At 39.5% G+C, this 20271-nt stretch overlaps 1 protein-coding gene across 4 annotated transcripts in view; it reads right to left on the reverse strand.

Annotated features, from left to right (window-relative positions):
* Positions 1-20271, reverse strand: part of DIS3L2 (DIS3 like 3'-5' exoribonuclease 2) — a 392467-nt gene that overhangs the window by 190305 nt on the left and 181891 nt on the right. For all 4 annotated transcript variants that reach the window (XM_012434086.2, XM_012434085.3, XM_012434084.3 and 1 more), the window contains exons 7-8: positions 13602-13702; positions 7618-7865 (exon numbers count right to left, since the gene is read on the reverse strand). In XM_012434086.2, coding sequence (XP_012289509.2) covers positions 7618-7865; positions 13602-13702 — 349 coding nt within the window. The remainder of the gene's footprint in view (positions 1-7617; positions 7866-13601; positions 13703-20271) is intronic.

Genomic DNA, 20271 nt, shown 5'->3' on the forward strand with positions numbered 1-20271 from the left:
AATGGAACCACATACACATTGCTGGTAAGACCAAAAATGGGTACAATCACTTTGGGAATGGTTTGGCAGAAAGTTGTAAAGTAAAACATGTACCTATGTGTGATCCAGTAATTTCATTTTTAAGTAGAATCTAGAAAAACTTTAGTTAATGAGCACTGGAATATTTGCAGGGGCAAAATTCTCTGTTCAACCCAAATGTACATTGCTAGATAAATTATGGTATATTTCAGGAAATGGAAACATTATGGATTAAAATGAGTGAAATACATGAGTATATTTAGAAACATGTTAAATGAAAAAAGGCAAGAATATAATATGTAACATGGTATTTTATATAAGGCTCAAAAACAAGCAAAACTAAACAACATTATTTAGGGTTATAAAAAGGGTAATTTTTTTTTAAAGTACATTTTGATTAGCATATTTGAGACACTGGTTACCCCTGGGGAAAAAAATTATGGTTTAGGATAAAGGAGAACAGACAGGGAACTTGAACAGTATTAGTGATATTATATTTCTTAATCTGGTTCATGAGTTCATGGGTTGGTTTTAGTATTAGGTTTCAAAAATTATATGTGTTACATATATTCTTTTTTCTGTGAAATATGCTTTGTAATTAAAGTTGATTAATATTTTAAAAACAATATTTTTGTCAAATGTATACCAAAACCTTAATAGTGATCATTTCTGGGGATGAAACTCGGAAATTTTCATTTTCTATGGTACACATTTGAATAAATTTAACGGTAAATATTCAATATGTATGTATTTGGAGAAAATAAAATTTTAAAATGTTTGTTAATTCGATATTTCAATAATAAATAGTTGTAAGAGAGAAAGCTTTCCTCCCTAGAGATATTTATAATGATCACCACTTCAATTTTTCCTCAGTAGATCTCTTCCACGAATACTGCTCCCACTCACAATGAATGACATTCCAACTGAGACCTACCATAACATTAATCTGAGCAGCACTGAAACAATATTCTCAACTTCCTACAGATGATAGGTGGGGGCCTTGGGAGACATATAGACATTCTATATAAATAAGCAACAGATCTACTGTCCTGGGTGATGTGTCCATTAAAAACTTATTGAGGGTTTGGTTCAATTCATTCACTTCAGAAAATAAATAAATAAAAGAAAAAATTAAAAAATAACTTATTGAGGGAAGGGATCAGCTACAGACAGAAAAAAATAAAGCAAGAAAGTCCTTCAAATTGGCCTCTTCACCTTAAAGAAAACAGGAACATTTAATAGTCAATATTAGTGTTCTCAGCCATTCATCATCTTTTTTCTAATAAATATTTTTATAAACTCCTAGTCTTACAACTAGACAACATACAAAAGACAGTCATGCACTCTTGTAGTGATTACCACTATCGATTGTATTACTAGTCTTAAATACATGCTCTCATACATGTTGGTCCAAAGTTGGAAACTCCATGCAAACAGTTATAATGGTATCATAGCCCTGAGAATATACAAGCAGAGAACAATCAAACATCAACTACACCGAGGGCCCAAACTTTTAACAATACAAAGCACAAACGAAGAGTGGCAAATACACTTGTCTTTGGCTTTATATTTTATGTGTCATTTTCTACAATCGAGAGAGAACAAGTTATTTTTGCTTCTTATGGCTCAGTACTATGACAGCAGAAAGTAGCACTGAAGGAATGGGGGCTTCAGGAAAACTGTTTTTATAGTGAAAATAGATAAAAGCATGGAGAAAAGAAGAGTCAACAATACTGAGTTATTTAAGAGAAGGTCTTGAAGTTTAAGAGTGAATTGGTGTTGATATGAAGACAGCAAAGAGGAAGTTGAAAGCATTTAATGAGTCTAAGAGGAGGCTGATGGTTATTTAAGGTCCTCTAACATTGTAATATTTTCAAGAAGGAGTACTAGAAATTGCAGTTGAAGATGACAATTCTGGAAAAACTGCATGCGGTGCTCCTTGAGGAAAGGAACGATTTGGTAACCTAAGCCTGTATCAAGACCATTCTCCTCCATTCCTTTAACTTTTGCTCTGCCTTGACCAGGATTTTCTGTGTTGAAGACATAACTTTTTCCAAAGCTGATCCTTACAGGCCACCAGGTGGAGCCCAACAGTCACAAAAAAAGAGCCCCCTCCTCAGCCTGATTTGCTTTTTGCCTCCTAGCCAGCCAGATCCATACTCTCTGAAAAGAACATACAAACTCTATAGGTCTGGTAATACGAGTCCATAGCATTATATAACTTGGTTTCTCCCTCAGAGATGTCTTTAAAGAATATGCTCTCGAAAAGGTGAAATGTTCCTTTTGCAAAGGGAAAAGTTGGATACAGTTATTTTTCAGTTTGCTAATCTTGGAGCCTATGCTTCAATGAATGAAACAAAACTAATTTCTTCTGTTTGTTTTTTCTATCTACCTAGTCATGGTTTAATTTTCCTACTAATTACAATTCAATGTGTTTAATTTAATTTAATGACCACCTCTTCAATTCCTACCTACCCTGTAAGAAATTGAGTATCTATCAAAACTGAATGGAATGTAAAAGTATTTGCTTCCATCAGTCAATAAATATTTCTGACTGGCTAACAACAACCATAAGGTACAAAGCTAGGAGACAAAGGTGATACCAGAACAGGCTCCCACCCCCTATTTCCCATCCCTCCCACAGGCCTCCACGGTCAGAATTTCCCTTCCTCTACATTCACCTCACTCCGTCATCCACTCCAATAGAACCTGCTGTCCTTCACACTCATTAAAGCCAGCAGCACTGTGACCCATTCTCTATTTCTCATTTCCACAGCCTCCCAATAAGCCTAGGCAATCCCATGTTCAACCAAGAACTTCTTAGTCTGTACTAACCTATTCATTTCCTTCTTCCTCCTCCACCCCGCAAAGCCACCAGACTTTGCTTGATAAAATAATATAAATATGTCAATTTGCTCTAGGTCGGTTCATGTCATGTATCTTCAGCTAGCCTTCAGTGTTGCCAAGAAACACTATTAAGTTCCTCACAGTAGCTGCTGTAAAACTTTTCCATTTTATTCAAGATTTACTCTTCAATATTCAAGAAGAAACCATGACAAATCTGAGAGAAAGTGACCATGATATCTCTATGCTCATGACATCCTGGAAAGAGAAGCTGGAACTGTAAACTCTAGACTTTAGGATACCAGATTTCCCAAAGGTCTGAGAAAATATAGGCATGAATTGCACTGCAAGAGTTTCTAAATGGAAAGATGATTTAGGAGGGTTGGGAAGCTCTTAAAACTGTAAATCTGATTATATAATTGCAAATCATTCCAGCAAGGAAGCCAATGTGGCTTTTTAATTATCCTGGACTAGAGTCTAGTACTAAATATTAAAGGTACTAAATATGTTGTGATGTGTAACAAAAAGCGGTGATTCCCTAAAAGCTAGCAAGGGCTCACTTGGGTTTTGATAGCATTACAGAACTAAGATTCATAAAAATGTGGTAGATGTGATGTATAGAGAGATGAACAAGGTTCAACCGAGATCTCTCATGACAATTCTAAGAACAAGATAGAAAATAACTTTGTAACAACTGGAAGTCTCCAATGTTGTAATACTCTTTGAGCTGCCCCTAAATGGTGGCCTCAAGGCAACACTAGGGAGTCAGAGAAGCAATGTTTATAGCAAAGGGGGAGGCCAAGCTCAATGTCCTCCCTAAGGATCCTTCCAAAGCTACTAACATAATATATTCTATTAATGTGTGCATTCAATCCTTTTGTTAAATATCTGTGCCTTCTCAATTTGGCATTCTCCACCTGAGTTTTTCTACTTGTTGTATACCATTGTCAAGTATTCATTTTGAAGTTATAGAACCTTAGTTCTCATCATTTTCGGTTCCAAATTACTCATTGTGTGTTTTCTAGCTTGATTCATGGTGCAACATCTTCCTAGTCAACCTGGCTCAAGACGTTGGGGTCATCAATTCATTTCCATCTACTCATCTGACCAGCCAGCAAATGTTCACTACGTGTCCTTGTCCTAAATGAGCTCATGGCCAAGTAAAACAAATAAGCAATTGCAATCCAAACAGATGAGAGCTATAATAATAGTACTAATAGAAGCTATGAGAGCACGAGAAGAAGGGCCTATGAGTCAGAGAACATTTTTTGAGTGGACAACTGAATTAAGTTTAAAAGTTGAGTATTTCAACCAGGCAAACACTAGAAAAAGGAGAAAGCCACTGCTAGGAAAGGAAGTGTAATGTGCAAAAGTTTGGAACTATGAACATACACAGTCAGCCCGGGAAATGGCAAGTTTGATTTCTGATAGTGAAGACCATGGAAGGAGCTGAGACTGCTCCCAATGAATTGTGGTTAAATGCCATCAGCATCCACCCACTCCCCCTAGTCAGAGTCCTGAAAGTTCATCCAAGATTCCATCCTTCTTCCTCATGCCCCACTTCTAATCAGTCATCACATCTGGGAGAATTTACCTTCTTAATCTCCCCTGAATCTTTTCATTTCTTTTGTTTCCTCCATTGCAACTCTTTATTTCAGGTTCTCCCATCTCATCTGTCTTACTGCAACAGTGTATTATGACCTCCTGCTGCCAGGCATGTCCCTTCTCATCTATTCTTTACTCTCAGATGAAGTGATCTTTTAGCAAGGAGGCCTCTGTCCTGTAAGAAATGATCCTGGATTTAACCCTTCACCTACTGCCTCTCTAAATCCCCCCAAATTATTTTATTCCTATGGAAGAACTTACAACATTCTCTTTGTACTATAGGTAGAACTCAAAGAGATAAGCCATTCAAGTCATCTGTTTTATCCACAATCTTTCCCAGAGAGTCCCACAGTGCTGCTAATTGGGTGTGAGGCATAGGATTCTGCCCCTACCTCTGCTTGAAACTATTGACCAGAGAAAATACCTGCCTCAAGCTAGACCAATAAGATTTTCCACCATAGAAATTCTGTACTATAATCTAGACCTTAGTAAGTAACTGCCATAGGACTGGCAGTGCCATTTTGGGGTCATGTATGCTATCGAGCAGGTAGACTACTGTGCAGAGAGAAGCAGAAGCTCATATGCAAAAAGCGGTAAAGAAAAGATACTGTGCGGTGGCTTGGCTAGTCACAGGGGTGAAAGAGAAGCTGTGGTTCCTCTGTTGCCTTGTTAGTTCTGATTTTTCTCATGAGACTTTCTCCATTTCCTGCTCTGGTTTTTATAAAAATCACCAGTTTCTTATATTAATCTCTACTTTTATTTAAATCAGCTGAAGTGGGATTCCACTTCTTAGAATCAAATTATTCCTATAATATATACATATACAAAAATCCTTATGCAGTAGACCATAAGTTCCTTAAATAAAGAATCCATAGCTTGTTTACCTTCATATTTCTCAGATAATATAACATAGTACTTTACACATAGTTGGATCAAAACATGTCTGGTGAACTAACTTTACAGAAGAGGTAAATGACTTTGAACTTGAATAATTAGAATCAATTACATAGGCAAAGAAGTCCAATACTTTTAAGGGTAGAGGTTTAGGAGTAGGGAAGAAATTCAGAAGGAAGTCACCTTAGCTAAACTTGATTTTTAGGGAAAGTTAATGTGGAAGCTAACCATACACTTTCACACCCACAACAGGTATTACTGTCACACTCCTGGTCAAGGCCTGGCAAAGATAAGGGAGAAAGCCTAGGCAGTCATAGCACAGCATGTTCTGATTAAGAAACAGTGACATCAGTTCTTAAAGATCAGTAACAGATAACCAGAACAAAATGGCAAGGCGACCACCAACATACGCAACAGCTGCAGCTTCACCCCTTATATAACAGATGTCATCTAGAACTTCATCAGGAAAACCTGCCATATTTTATTTCTTAAAATAAATGTTCTCTTTTTCACAAAGATTTTAAAAGGCACATTTCCATAGATGACAATTTTTATATCCTTATATTAAGAAAGTAGAGAAAAAGCATGATGTTTCTATATAAATAAGATTATCTTCATTTTTTATTTTGAAAATTATATGATTAATATGTGACTATCATTTTTAAATATTATTTCTTTAGATCCAGCAAATGTGATTGCTGCTTCAAAGACCTGACTCCCTTTTTGTTGTATTTTAACTTCAAGAAAAGGGTTCCTGAGGAAGTAATGGCTTAGCTGTAAAAAATAAAAATTTTAAAAAGACTGATAAGGCCATGAAAGTAATAAGAGAAACTCACACTATGAAGATTTCCTGACTACACCCTTATAACTTGAAAACTAAGGAAGTAGTCCAATCAAATACGCACAATGGGATACGACAGAAAGGCAGATAAAAGACAAGGCTGGATTTCCTGGTTTGATGTGAAAGTTTTCCTCTTTCACTGCCAGAGTGTGGCTGTACAATCAACAGGGACCAGGTGGCACAGTCATTACTGGGCCTTTTGATTTGATGGTGAGAAACTGGCAAGCTTGTAAGAAGGACTATTTATGGCTCAAGGGGTTGACGTCACTTTTGGATAATGAGTTAGGCTTAAAAATGATGACATTGCAATCCCACCACTTGAGAGTAAAACTTTTCCTAAGTAGCTATGAGATCACATAAATCACACCGATCTTCATGTAACTGAAAAAGTGGCACCGGGTAATGTTTCTTATATATGAAACACTCATATATGACACACACACATTTGATTTGGCTTATTTTGCTAGGCATAAGAAGCTAAGTATAGAATAAACCTGATAAAAGCAGGACATTGTAGCCATCCATTCGGTGCTGACTCTCCTAACCATAGGACATTCCTAGAAGGGTGCATCCTGTACAGGTTAGATGACCAACAAGCAAGTCATTAAATTAGACTAAAAGCAAATCAACAGGCTCTTTTCTAGATTGTATACCTTTATAGTCATTTCCTGTGAAACATAAACCAGACATCATCTATAATACTTAACGACATAGCTAAAACGTACTACTTTTCTTTCAAAATGAATACCAGTTCTAAGAAGAAAATAGGCATAGCATTTGGTAAAACAACTGGGTCCAGTCATTTCTTCAGTTCAAAATGAAGTGGCCATCCATGATGCTCTGGACTATGTCATGTATATTTAAGTTAGATTGATTTCTGACAGCTTCCACAAAAGCATGGTACCCTTTTCCTTCTTACAATAGGGTAGTTTTTAATGCCATAGGCGAAATCTTTGACGATCAATACCAAAAAAGAATACCATTCAAATATGGCTTCATGTTCATATTTTAAAGCAAAGGAGCCGGAGGTCTCCTGAATATGCCTAGACTTTGCATAGTTTAACACGAGTTTCTGCAAGGAGAGGACTGGTTGTTTGATGTGATGAATTATCTGTGGTACACAAAGTACAAATAGGACACATGACATAACTAAGTAAGTAGAGACTTAGAATGGCTTATGTTTTATGTCAAAAACCAAAAACAAGAACAGGACTGCCTAGTAATTCAAAGAACATACAGGCAACCAGTTGAGGTGGCAGCTAAAAGTGACTTCTGAAGAATCAGGACCAAAATAATACCAGAAACCATGCTTCAATCAAGAAATAATAATTAAAATACACCAAAAGTTTACCTAAAGGCCATCTAAACTGAATTCTGCCTGTGACCTGTGGTTTTTCCTACCAGAGATCACCTACCCCAGAGCGAAATTGCAGTCCTCCTTCCAGTCCACAATGCGGCAGATGAACAGCGTGTTGGCATAATCTTTAGGCCGTGCCACAAAGTCGTGGGGACAGTCCTTGAGAGGCACATAAATTCTAGGCACTCGGTGGTCTGAGGGAGAAAACAGAGCGTATTTCCTAAACAGTTCGCTGTTCTTATCAGCCAAGAGCTTGAGGAAGCCAGTTGCTGCTCGAGAATGTTTTTTCTCCAAGATGTAAACCACCTAAAAACACCAAAGATATAGTCAGTGTTGTTTATCAGACTGAATTACACTTTGGGGAGAGGTCAGCAGGATATAATTTGATCAACTAGCAGGAACTAGCAGTTTTTCTAGGTCAAAGTCAGTCAGTTTTTCCAGGTCAAAATAAATGCCTCTCTCAGTGATGATCTGTGACTAAGTAATCTATATTTAAGTTGCAACAAGTGTCTAGTAAGCACATATACCCAAGAAAAATTAGGCAATACATGGATGAATTAAATCAAAGCACTTTTATTACTATGACCTGTGTCTTATAAAGACATGTTGGACTCCAGCAGGGAAGTATAGCTCCAGGTAGTTGTTCCATATTATATTTTTCTTACATGAACAATATTAGTATCTCACATGAACAACATGGTAGGTACTTGTTGTAAAAGACAAAGGGCTATTAGACATAAATTATTTCTCTTAATGATGTCTTCAACAGCTGAAAGGAGAGATATTTTATCTTCCTTCTTTCCAAGATTAAACCCAAGTTCTAATTTTACTAGGTGAAGATTGAGGCCACCACTCTACCACATATACATGCTATTTCCATCAAGACATCAAGAGAGAAGTATTCTCTAAGAAGGTGAATCTTCTCCCTCACCCAGCCTTGGAATGCATTCTTCCTGCATTGCTTCCTTTCCCCATTGTAGACAGTCTGCAGTCTCATCCCTTCCTCAGAGCTACTTGCCAACATCCCACCAGACCCCTGGTCAAAGATTCAGCCTGCAGTTGAGCTGGCTGCTGCTCTTCTGTATGTCCCTGACTCCATGTAGAATCTCGGCCCGTCTGCAGAAAATCTCCAAACCAGTTGAGTGCACCACACCTCTCCCCCTGTCACTCCCAGCTACTACCCCACAGGAAAGCACCTTAGGGCACCTGTCTCCTCATGCCAGCCCAAAGCATGCTCTACTTTCCTTCTCTTAACTCTTCCTTCCTCCTTGAAAAAAACATCTGTTTTAAACAAACTGCTGTGCCCTCTTTCGAGAAGGCTGTGGGATCCCCCTTGCATGTAACTATCTGTCCTAAGGACTGTCTCCCTAGCCCATTTGGGAAGAGGATCTCCTTTTCCCATATACAGCCCCTGAAATGGGTGTCCGTGTTTTCCCACGCTGCACTGCCACGTCCAGACCTTTACTCTTCTAGCCTCATGCATGTATGTGCACCCTCTTCTGGTTCAGGTGGCCCCATTCCTGTTATTGTCATCTCCTGGCCTCCTGGTTACTCTGTGAAACCTGGCTTACAGTCTGCCTCTCCTACGTCCATCCAGGTGAGTGACACAGTCAACATCCTGTCCTCACTGTTCCCTTCTCTTCAACACCAGTGGCCTTCACTTCTATTTGATTTCAGCAACTCATCCTCATGGCCACACCTCAGCATCATCTGGCACTAGTCCAGTCCCAACACCCCCTCTCAGACTAATCCATCACACAGCTCTCTTGCTCTCCAGTGCTGCATTCCACAGGCTTTTTCACCACATCAAGACTTCTAGCACCTTTACCCTTGCCTGTTCTGCAAGTCTGTTAGTTATGTCTAAGGCTCGAATCCTTTCCTCCCTTCCCAGAGCCATCATATATATATGTGTGTGTATACACACACACACACACATACACACACACGTTTTGTTTTTGGGAGAAAGTCTCACTCTGTTACCCAGGCTGAAGTGCAGTGGTGTGATCTTGGCTCACTGCAACCTCTGCCTCCCAAGTTCAAGCAATCCTCCTGTCTCAGTCTCCTGAGTATCTGGGACCACAGGCGTGCGTCACCAGTCACCACGCCTGGCTAATTTTTGTTTATTTAGTAGACACAGGGTTTTACTATGTTGTCTAGGCTGGTCTCAAACTCCTGACCTCAAGTGATCTTCCCGCCTCAGCCTCCCAAAGTGCTGAGATTACAGGCATTAGCCACCACACCCAGCCCTGAGCCACCATATTCTATCACCTCAAGCCATCTTACCCAAGCTGTCAAATCCCTTATCATCTGATCCTTCCACTAACCCCACCCTAAAAACCCTCAGTCCTGGAACATTTCAGCCACTGGTATTCTCTAACCTTAAATGCAAGGTATAGAGTTGATCAGAAAAGAAATTACAATTCTACAGAAGGATAGCATTATACATTGTTATACAACTTTTGCTAGAACCGTAAATTCTCTGAAGATATATTTTCACCTGTCCCCATTCTGCACAATCTCTCCTTTCATCTTCACTCTCTTGATCCTCTCTGGGGCTACAGTTGTCTGAATGTTCAATCTTTTTGTTGTCCCACAACTCCCTGAGGCTCTGTTCAATTTTTTACAGTCTATAGTCTCTTTGTCCAGATTGGGTAAATTCTACTGATCTGTCCTAAAGTTCGCTGGTTCTCTGCTGTGTCATCTCTACTACTGAATCCATCCAATGGTATTTTTATTTCTGTTATTATGCTTTTCAATACCATAATTCCCATTTGGTCTTTTTTATAATTTTTCTTTTTTTAATTTTTTTTTAAAATTTTTTTGAGACTGTCTTGCTCTGTCACCCAGGCTAGAATACAGTGGCACAATCTCAGCTCACTGCAACCCCAGCCTCCTGGGTTGAAGCAATTCTCCTGTCTCAGCCTACCGAGTAGCTGGGACTACAGGCACGTGCCACCACACCCAGCTAATTTTTGTATTTTTTTTAGTAGAGATGGGGTTTCACCATGTTGGCCAGACTGGTCTCGAACTCCTGATCTCAGGTGATCCTCCCACCTCGGCCTCCCAAAGTTCTGGGATTACAGGCGTGAGCCACCATGCCCGGCTTTTTTATAATTTCTAAATCTTATGAAGCACTTGCTTATTGAAGCACTTTTACGATGGCTGTTTTGAAATCATTGTTAGATAACTGCAAGAGCTCAATGTTGGCATCAGGTGATTGTCTTCTCCCTCATGTTGTAATCTTCCTGGCTCTTGGTATGATGGGTGGTTTCCAATTGTATCCTGGACCTTTTGGTTATCATGTTAAGACACTCTGGGTCTCATTTTAATCTTTTGTTTTAGAAGGCAGTCACATACTCTTTAGAGGTTTAGCATGCAGGTCCTGACCTGCTTTTGTGGGCTGTAGTTTCAATGACAATTTCCTTGGAAAATAGCCTTTGCAGTGCTATCTTGGTATGTTTGGTTTATATGTTATCACTGGGGCTCCCGCTGGTCTCTACTGGTACTGCCTATGTGAGTGGAAGGAAATTCCTCAGTTTAAGTATGGAATGGGAATCTCCAGCCTGCAAGGACAAACAGGCTTCCCATTTGCAGTTTCTTGTTGTGGCAGATCTCTTTTACTGGTGCTTCCTCGTTGCCCAGTGTTTCTGAGTGGGAGAGGGAAGTCTCTGGCCCATAAGGATAAAGAGGCTTCCTGGACCACACACCCATTACGACCAGATCTCCCTTGCTAATGCCACCTGGCTGCTGGTGTCTCTGGGTGAGGGAGGGAAGATCTCTTGCCTGTGAGACAAGGGGGCTTCCCATACTTGACTGCTAGTTGTGGCCAGATCCCCTTTCCTGGTGTTTTCTAGGTAGATATCCAGTGTTTCTGGATGTTCAGTGCCTCTGGGAAGATGACAGTCTCAGCCTCATAGGAAGAGCCTTCCTGGGCTGGGCCACTTCTAGAATCCTTCTTGTTGGAGTCACTCAGATACCTGATGTCTCCTGGTGGGAAAGAAAAGTTGCAGGTCCAGGGAGGAAGGAAAGCCAGTCTCTTAACCACCTACTATCATTAGGGCTCTTTAAAGGTGCTGTTGGGATTCCCTGGTATTGCTGGAAGGATTTCTGTCAGATCTGAGTGAGCAAGAATGAGTCTAGCTGGGTGACCCTCTATTGCTAGGTTGGCATTCAGAAACTGGGCCTGGGCCACCTTCTGTTGCTGCTGTTATTGGTTGGGGGTTGTGAGGTCCCTGCTGTTACGATGTTTCTCTAGTACTGGCATAACTAGTTCGCCTTCCTCTCTTCACCTTTCAGAATTCTCCTTTAGTTGCCTCTTGTTTTTTCTAGGGTTTACAGTTATACTCAATGAGAGGAGCAAGAAAAAAAAGGTCTATCCCATCTCATCTGAACTGGACATTCTTGCTTCTTGTTTCAATGTTTGACAGCATGGAAGTGTATAAAGTAAGCTGACATTACTACATTACTTGCAATTCATAAAATGTTAATTGTCATGGAAATGACTCTACTATAGCATAAGCTTTGCAGCCAAGTGCTGTTTTGCCTTGCAATTTTAGGTTGAACCCATTAAAAAACATTATCCAAAAGAAACGGAGATAGGGAGGAGGGAGAGGGAAAACATGTTCAGAGGGCAGTAGCAAATCACAGAACAAAGGTTCCATAGAGAGAGGCTTGCTCCTACTCAGCTTTGACTAAAGTGATTTAGGAATTTGGCCCCATGTTACCAAATGTTTTGTTTTGACAAGAGAAGCCAAAAGTCTAATTTTTAATGTGAACTCCCCTGCCCCCACCCACCGCCAACTCTTTTTTTGATGAAAGCCATGAAATCAAAATTTTTAAATACTACACAGGTCAAACAAAACAGGTCTGTGAGCCAGATCCATCCCCAGGCTTTTCATTCATTCTAATCTCCTACACCTAGCATGCTGCCTGGAGCACAGTTAGTACTCAAATATATAAAGTATAATTTAGAAATTCCTCATGTCAGTATGCAGGAGAAATACTCTATTAACCAACTTGCTGGGTGGAGCAAGCACACTGTATTTCCAGATGAAACACACTGTTGGAGGCCTCTGGAACATAAAGCCTTATGCCATTGTGCCACTTTATACTTTGCCCTTGCACCATTTCTGCTACTATGAGTTATTTGCACAGTTAGAAGTCAGCTGTGTTTGGCCAGGCACAGTGGCTCACATTTATAATCCCAGCACTTTGGGAGGCCAAAGCAGGTGAATCACAAGGTCAGGAGTTCAAGACCAGTCTGCCCAACATGGGGAAATGCTGTTTCTACTAAAAATAAAAAAACTGAGCCAGGTGTGGTGGTGCATACTTATAATCCCAGCTATTTGAGAGGCTGAAGCAGAACTGCTTGAACCCAGCAGGCAGAGGTTGCAGTGAGCTAAGATCACACCATTGCACTCCAGCTTGGGCAACAACAGCAAAACTCTGTCTCAAAAAAAAGAAGTCAGCTGTGTTTCACCACACATCTGAAAATTACACTAGCTTATATAATTAAAGAATACAAGTGAATTGTGTAAAACAGTGAAATAGGAATATGAAAACAATTGTTTCTGTAACTAAATTGAATACTTTGGAAAAACTAAAAAAAGACATTAAAAATTATTTTTTAATTAGGTATGGGCATGGTAACAATGAAAAAAAATTGGAGCAAAACTGCATAAATCTGAAGAGAGTCTATATTCATACTGCTTCTCCAGTGTCTAAATTCTCACTCTACCAAAACTGGAAGTGATAAATGCTACGTTACAAGTGTGGTTTAAGCAAGAAAGATAACACACAACTCCAATCAACATACCCACATTCAAAGAAAAGGCTTTTATCCCTTATCCAAAGGCAGACAGATGGATTTGTATTTATGTGTTTAAAGGGTTTTTTTTTAATTCACTTTTTATGATTCTCTGCTCTCACTAACTTTTCTGATTAACTGAGCAACTACAGTCCTGACTGAATCACAGAAGATCTTCAACAAGTAGCTCAGGTGAAAGCCGTTTGGACACATGGAGAAAATATGTAGGCAATGACCTTTGCTGATCTTTGCAGGGATTTCTCTGGTAAAGCTCTTGTGTCTTGTGAAATGCAGGTGGTCTCATCTTTTGTAACCGGTGCATCACCATCCTCTTTTCCTATATTAAAAAGAGAAAAAAAGAGAGAAGAGAAGGCATAAACTAGATGCATATCAATTCATGGGATTTTAAAATTCAGATCTAGAAAGATGCTTGGATACCAGTTACCCCAAAATACTCACTTTACAGAAGAACCCCAGGCCCCCAGTGGTTAGGTGACCTGTCACATATCTGTATTATATTCAGACTGAACACTTAGCCTCAGCAGACCACATTTTATCTACTTAACATTATTCACATACTAAATATTATACAGGTGTTGAATTAAACTAAATCGCCTGTGTGTCAAAATGCCAAAAAACTAGATGTTAAAATGCTGCCCCAGCCCAAAATAAAGGATAGGTTAATTTATTACGCACATCTGCTGAAATAAACCACAATCATAATAAATGTTAACTTTTAAAAGTACGTTGGTACCAGCCGTAACAAACAAAATGGTGGAAAATAGATTATATTAAATAAATAAATAAATAAATAAACCCAATCCTGATTTTCCTGGCTTGTTCTTAGTGACATTATATAAAGAGTAAAGTACTTAAAGTCTTTTAATGTTTAATTTCCTTTCTTAAAAAACTTATAAAATGCACATTCACCCAAGAAACTGAAACCACATCTCCCCAGGAAAGAGGCAGTTAGGCTCTCTACCAGAAGTATTAAAAACACTCATGAACAAAAGCAGCAAATTACACACTTCTAAACATTTAAAATTTTGAATCTTTACTTGTTATATTAGATTTCCCCACAAAATATTCTATCCAACTATGTTAGAGATTCTGGATTCTAGGGGTCACAACCAATTTACATGGGAGCCTCTCCAGAAAGCTAAGAGAAACTTGCCCTTATCATCATTTAGATGTTGCCAAGGCCAAAATAAATCAATCAATCCTTTTCAGGACTGGCTGCCTTTTAGCAAAAACTCAGCTTAAAGCCAACTTTTACCATTCTGGGCGTACTCTGGAAACACTGACATGATCTAACCTACCGGGGTTTAAGAATGATCAACTTTGCTTTTCCATTTATGCTGAAATCTACCTACTGAAGTGCCTTCTGAATGCAGAATCGTCATTGTTTTCGGAAAAGAAAAAGCAAACACAAACTTTTCTATTGTAGACTGCCCTGTCTATCAGTAAAAGAGGATATCAGCAAGGTTCATCTTTTCTCTTAAACCCATAATTCAGGATTCCAAAATCATCAGATTTTTTTATAATCAGAGAGAGAAAAAAACCACATAAGTTGTTGATCTGTTTGTTCCATAACACATCTCACCAATGTACTCTGCAGAACAAGGTACCTGAGGAAAAAATCAAAGGGTGGAATTACCACGAATAAGTATCCTCTATTTAGATATTTGACAACTGTTTTTGTCTCAAAAGCTAGCAATCAAGACAGTGCAGTTAGAGGACTCGTTCTTCCAAGGCAGCCTAAATCCTGGGCAAACAGCTTTCTGTGACCATCACTGAAAGTGATCATTAAGTGATCATTTAAGATGGCTCCATTTAAAATGACTGTTACCTCAGATTCCATCCCAAGAACAGCAAGTTGACTGTTCAAAACGTTATACCAAATTACATCTGAAGAGAGAGGGCAAGCCATGGAAATGGGCCCAATCATGATTTTCAGGTATTAGACCTTTTCAGGTTCTATATTCAAAAGGATATCTTGGCAGAAATGAGGCTAAAGTTACATTCTAATAAATGAAACCAAGGTTTATTGCCTTACAGGTAAGAATCATAGGTAATGGTCAATGCATATAAAGAAACACAATGCCAGGCTGTAGAGGTGAATCACCTTCATACATTTCCAACAACCGTGTCTTGCCACACTGAATAGTAAAGTTGTCCGGCTGGTTTGGGGTGGCTCATGCCTGTAATCCCAGTGCTTTGGGAGGCCAAGGCAGAAAGATCACTAGAGCCTAAGAGTTAAAGACCAGTCTGGGCAACATAGCAAAACCCTGTCTTTACTAAAAATACAAAATTTAGTTGGGCATGGCAGCGCTTGCCTATAGTCCCAGCTACTCAGGAGGCAGAGGAAGGAAGATCACCTGAGCCTGGGAATTCAAGGCTGCAGTGAGCCGGGACTGAGCCACTGCACTACAGCCTGGGCAAAAAAGCAAGAACCTGTCTCCAGAAAAAAAAAAAAAAAAAAAAAAAAAAAAAGCAAAGTTGTCAATTTAATGAGAATCTACTACATTGTTTAATTACAAGATCATTCATTACTCACTTATTCCATGTGTATTTATTGAACACTGGGCATTGAGGATTCAGTGTTAAGTAAAAGAAATATGATCCCAGTCCTTATGAAACATATAGACTAATGAGGGAATATTATAAAATTATCACTGAATAAATATACAATTATAGGCTGGGAAGGTGGCTCATGCAAGTAATCCCAGCACTTTGGGAGGCTGAAGTGGGAGGATCACTTCAACCCAGGAGTTTAAGGCCAGCCTGGGCAACATGACGAAACCCTGTCTCTACAAAAAATACAAAACAATTTGCCAGGTGTGGTGGTGTACAACTGTGGTCCCAGCCACTTGGGAGGTTGAGGTGGGAGAATCACTTGAGCCCAGGCGGTAGAGGCTGCAATGAGTCAGGATCGTGCCACTGCACTCCAGCCTTGGCGACAGAGTGAGACCCTGCTTCAAAAATATAAAATATAAACCGTGATAAATGCTGAGAAGGAAAGAACAATCCCAAAAAAGATGGGGGAAAGAACGTATGATTTATGTTAAGAGATCAGGGAAAGAATTTAAATAGAGACATGAAGACGGTGTATACAGGAGTGAAGAGAATGAGACTCCCAGGATAGGAATGGCACACAGGAAAGGGCAAAGGCAGGAATTTCTTCACACAATCAAGGACCAGAAAGACAACCATGAGGCACGGCTGGAGCACAGGGAGCAAGAATAGGCATGGCTAGAGATGAGAATAAGAGGTAGATGGGTGCCAAGTCAGGTGTGGGCCTTGTAGAATATAAAAAGCCAGAATGTTAGTACAATGGCAAGATAGGTAAGGATTCTGTGCAAGAGCGTGACATTGCCCAGGGCAAGATAAGAGCAGGCTAAGAGTAGGTGTAGGCAGACCAGTTAAAAGCTACTGCAATAGTCTAGACATGAGAGGATGGAGCTGTGATGCAGGTATTGGAGACAGAACTAAGATATATTTTGAAGTTGAACTGATAGACCTAGTGATAGTTACCTAGGAAAGCTTAAGGATTATTAAATAAGTCATGGATTATTTTCAGATTTCTGACACCAGCAACTACGTTAATAGTGGCATCACTTATGGCACAGGAAAGACTAGAGGAAGGGGTAAAGATCACTAATTCTTTTCGGAGGTGATTCTATTGGAGAGGCCACCTATGAGAACTTCAAGTGAAGAAACTGAGTAAGCAGTTCAAAGTGAAGGTCTGGAACTCAGAAGACAGACCTCGGCTGTGGCTTTACATAAAATTCATATACTGGGAAACTTTCCAGCCCAAGCTAGAAAGAGGATATGCAAACCCAAGTCCATTCAACGACTAAATCCATGAAACTCTTCCAGTGCACCACACTGCTATATGCACAAGTAAGGTGTAATGGTCTGTCACTGTTAATGAAGAAAATTCACTGAGGAAGTGACTTGGGGCTTGAAGGATATATAGATATAGATGTTTCAAAGACAAATAAGGAAGTTAAAAGCCAGTTCAAAGGCCAGAACTTGTGAAAGGCCTAGATCTGTTAGTGGGCTTGTCATGGTAAAGGCCCAGTAAAAGATTTACTGTAACTACTAATAGGTTGGGGATACAGTGCTGGGTGGGGAGGGACTAGAACAGGGGGGAAATAAGGCTGGTAGAACGGCCTTGTGGCAGGGACTAGTTACCGCCCAATTATCTAGTCTCTTTTTTCCTGGTAATAAGAACTCCAATTTTTAGCTGGGCATACTGCCGCCTAGTTAAAAGGCCACCTCCTTCAGCCATATCCCTGCATGTCTACGTTTTAGGCAACAAGATGCAGGGGAAAGTGTGTTGTTAATGACTTCCAGAAGTATCCTTACAGGACAGAGGCCCAGCCATCCCCCCTTTCTCAATCCTGCTGGCTGAAATGTGGATTTGATAGCTGGACCGTGAGCACTCATCTTGGTCCTAGAGGCCACAGGTCAAGGGTGTTTACTACTCTGCAGAACAACACAATAGAGCTGAAGACTGTGGAGCTATCCTACAAGCCCTGGCCTGCTGGTCTCTGATCTTCTATGTAAGATAGAAATTAACTTCTTTCCTGTTTGAGCCATTGATATTTTAGGATTTAATGCTATTCTCTGCAGAATATACTTTCTAACATACAGGCCCAGACAACGAAACTAACAAGCCAGGACACTATCCTATAAAGCATTATAAAAGCCAGGACAATTCTTCTCTTTAGAGTTATGTATTACACACGTATTTTAAGGCTATGAATTTGGTAGCACTCCAGAATGAAGAGACAATGGTAGCAGAAACCTTAGAAAGCTGAGATTAGAATCTAGGTAAGACACAATCAGAACCCAAATTAAGACAGTGGCAATGATTTAAGTCCAAAGCTGACAAATCCAAGTTTGTTCAATCTCTAAATAAAGGGCCACAGAAATTTACAATTTCCAAAGAGAAGTCAATGAAAACTGAAATATGAATTTATAAATGAAACTATGTCCCGTCTGGACCTCTCAAAACCAACTAGGAAAATTTATTTTATGGGCCCCTCTCTCCAGTGAAATGTAGAAATGAAAACACAAGTCCTCACAGGGGCAAGGTAACATACACTGTGAATAATCATTTGTGATGCTGCAACCTTCTGAGCATAATGAGTGCTTATTTTCATTCTAGGACCCTACTTCTGGCTCCTGTCAAGGCAAAGGCTTGGGAGGGACAGTCTTCATGAGCACTAATAAGCTCCTTTCTTCACAGAATCCCCAGGCCTAAGCAAGTTTCACTCTGATACAAAGCTAATGAAAATGTATGATGCTAAAGAATTTTCACAGCATGCTTACCTATATTACCTCTTTTGATTTACAACTTATATATGGGTAAGGTGGGTATTGTTATTCCAGCTTCACTGAGGAAACAGGGGTAGTGAAGAGGAGGAGCCAGTCAATGACAGCATGCAGGACACTGGTGCTGATGGTGGTGACCTGTTCTCCACACTAGCTAGAATGGGACACTATAAAAAGTACCATGAAAACCTGTATCAAGTTATTATTTAAATGACATGGGACTTCCTGAAATGTTGGAGTCAACCCAGTGAGCATCCTGAATATCGATGGAGTACCAAGCCCTGTCCTCAGAAAGCCCATATGTTAGAAGGGAGGCAAAGATGCAAATGAAAGCACATGATGTTGGTGACTGCTGGCAAGCAGTGTGCCTAAGGGTAATGAGACGGGAGCCCCACAGTTTGACAGAGCAGCTAACCCCTGAGCTGAGAATGGAAAGGCTGAGTAGGAAATGGCCAGTGGGGTGGGACTAGGGAGCATTCTAGAAAGGGAGAAGAGAGTGTGCAAAGGCACACAACACAAGCAAGAGTAAACTGAGTAGGAGGAAGGCCTTGTGTGTCTAAACGAGTTGTAGGGACCCGACCATGAAAGGCTTCATATGACATTCTGAAGAGTATCTATTTTATATATTAGGGATGGAAAACCATTGAAAATTCTGAGAATAACATGATTGGAATTATATTTAATGAGAAATGGTTAAATTATATTTAATGAGAAGAGGTTATCCTGGTCAGTCTAGTGCTCCTTTGAAGTCAACCTTTTATTCCTCCAGCTGCTTTTAAGATTTCTCTTTGCCTTTGGTTTTCAGTAGTTGCCTCCTAGTGTATCTAAATTTGGATTAAAAAAAAAATTCTACTTGCAGTCACTGATCAGCTTAATGCTATCTCACCTACTATGGAAAATCTCAGCCACTGTCTTCAAATTTCACCTTTGCCCATTTTCTGTCTCCTTTCCTTCTAGAACTGTAATTCAACTTATTTAAACCTTCTCACTCTATGTCTCTTGCCCTCTCGTCTGCATTTTCTATTTTTCTCTCCATGCAATACGTTGGATAATTTTTTTCTTACTGTATTCCAGTTTGTTAACTTTCTCTTCCACTTTATCCAATCTGCTGTTAAATCTATCCAATGAGTTTTTCTCTTCAAAATGTTTACTCGAACATATACTTTTCCTCATCCACTAAGTTTTTAATTTCATTAATTTCATGTTTATTTCTAGAAGGTTTTTTTGGCTTCTTTTCCAATTTGCTATGTCACAATTCAGAGTTATCTTCAAAGTTATCTTTTCTTTAAACAGAGGAAATAGACATTTTTTTGACTGTGATGATTCTAGTACCTGACGATGTTTTTGAAGGGCTGCTTCTGTTGTTTGTGGTTTCTTACGGTTCTTGTCTTTGAAGTATGATTTCCTTGGATGCTTGGTTAGATTTACGTGCTAGTCACTGAATAATCTGAGGCCTATGGTGAAGAAACCTTTCTTTTGAAAAAATTTCCACTTGATTTTGCCAGAAACCCAGAGGCACTACCAGTCCTTAAACCAATTCAAGACTTCAGATTCTCTGATTGA

Source organism: Aotus nancymaae, unplaced genomic scaffold (genome assembly GCF_030222135.1).
Source record: "Aotus nancymaae isolate 86718 unplaced genomic scaffold, 86718_ANA_hifiasm-v0.15.2.pri h1tg000008l, whole genome shotgun sequence".
NCBI classification, from domain to species: domain Eukaryota; kingdom Metazoa; phylum Chordata; class Mammalia; order Primates; family Aotidae; genus Aotus; species Aotus nancymaae.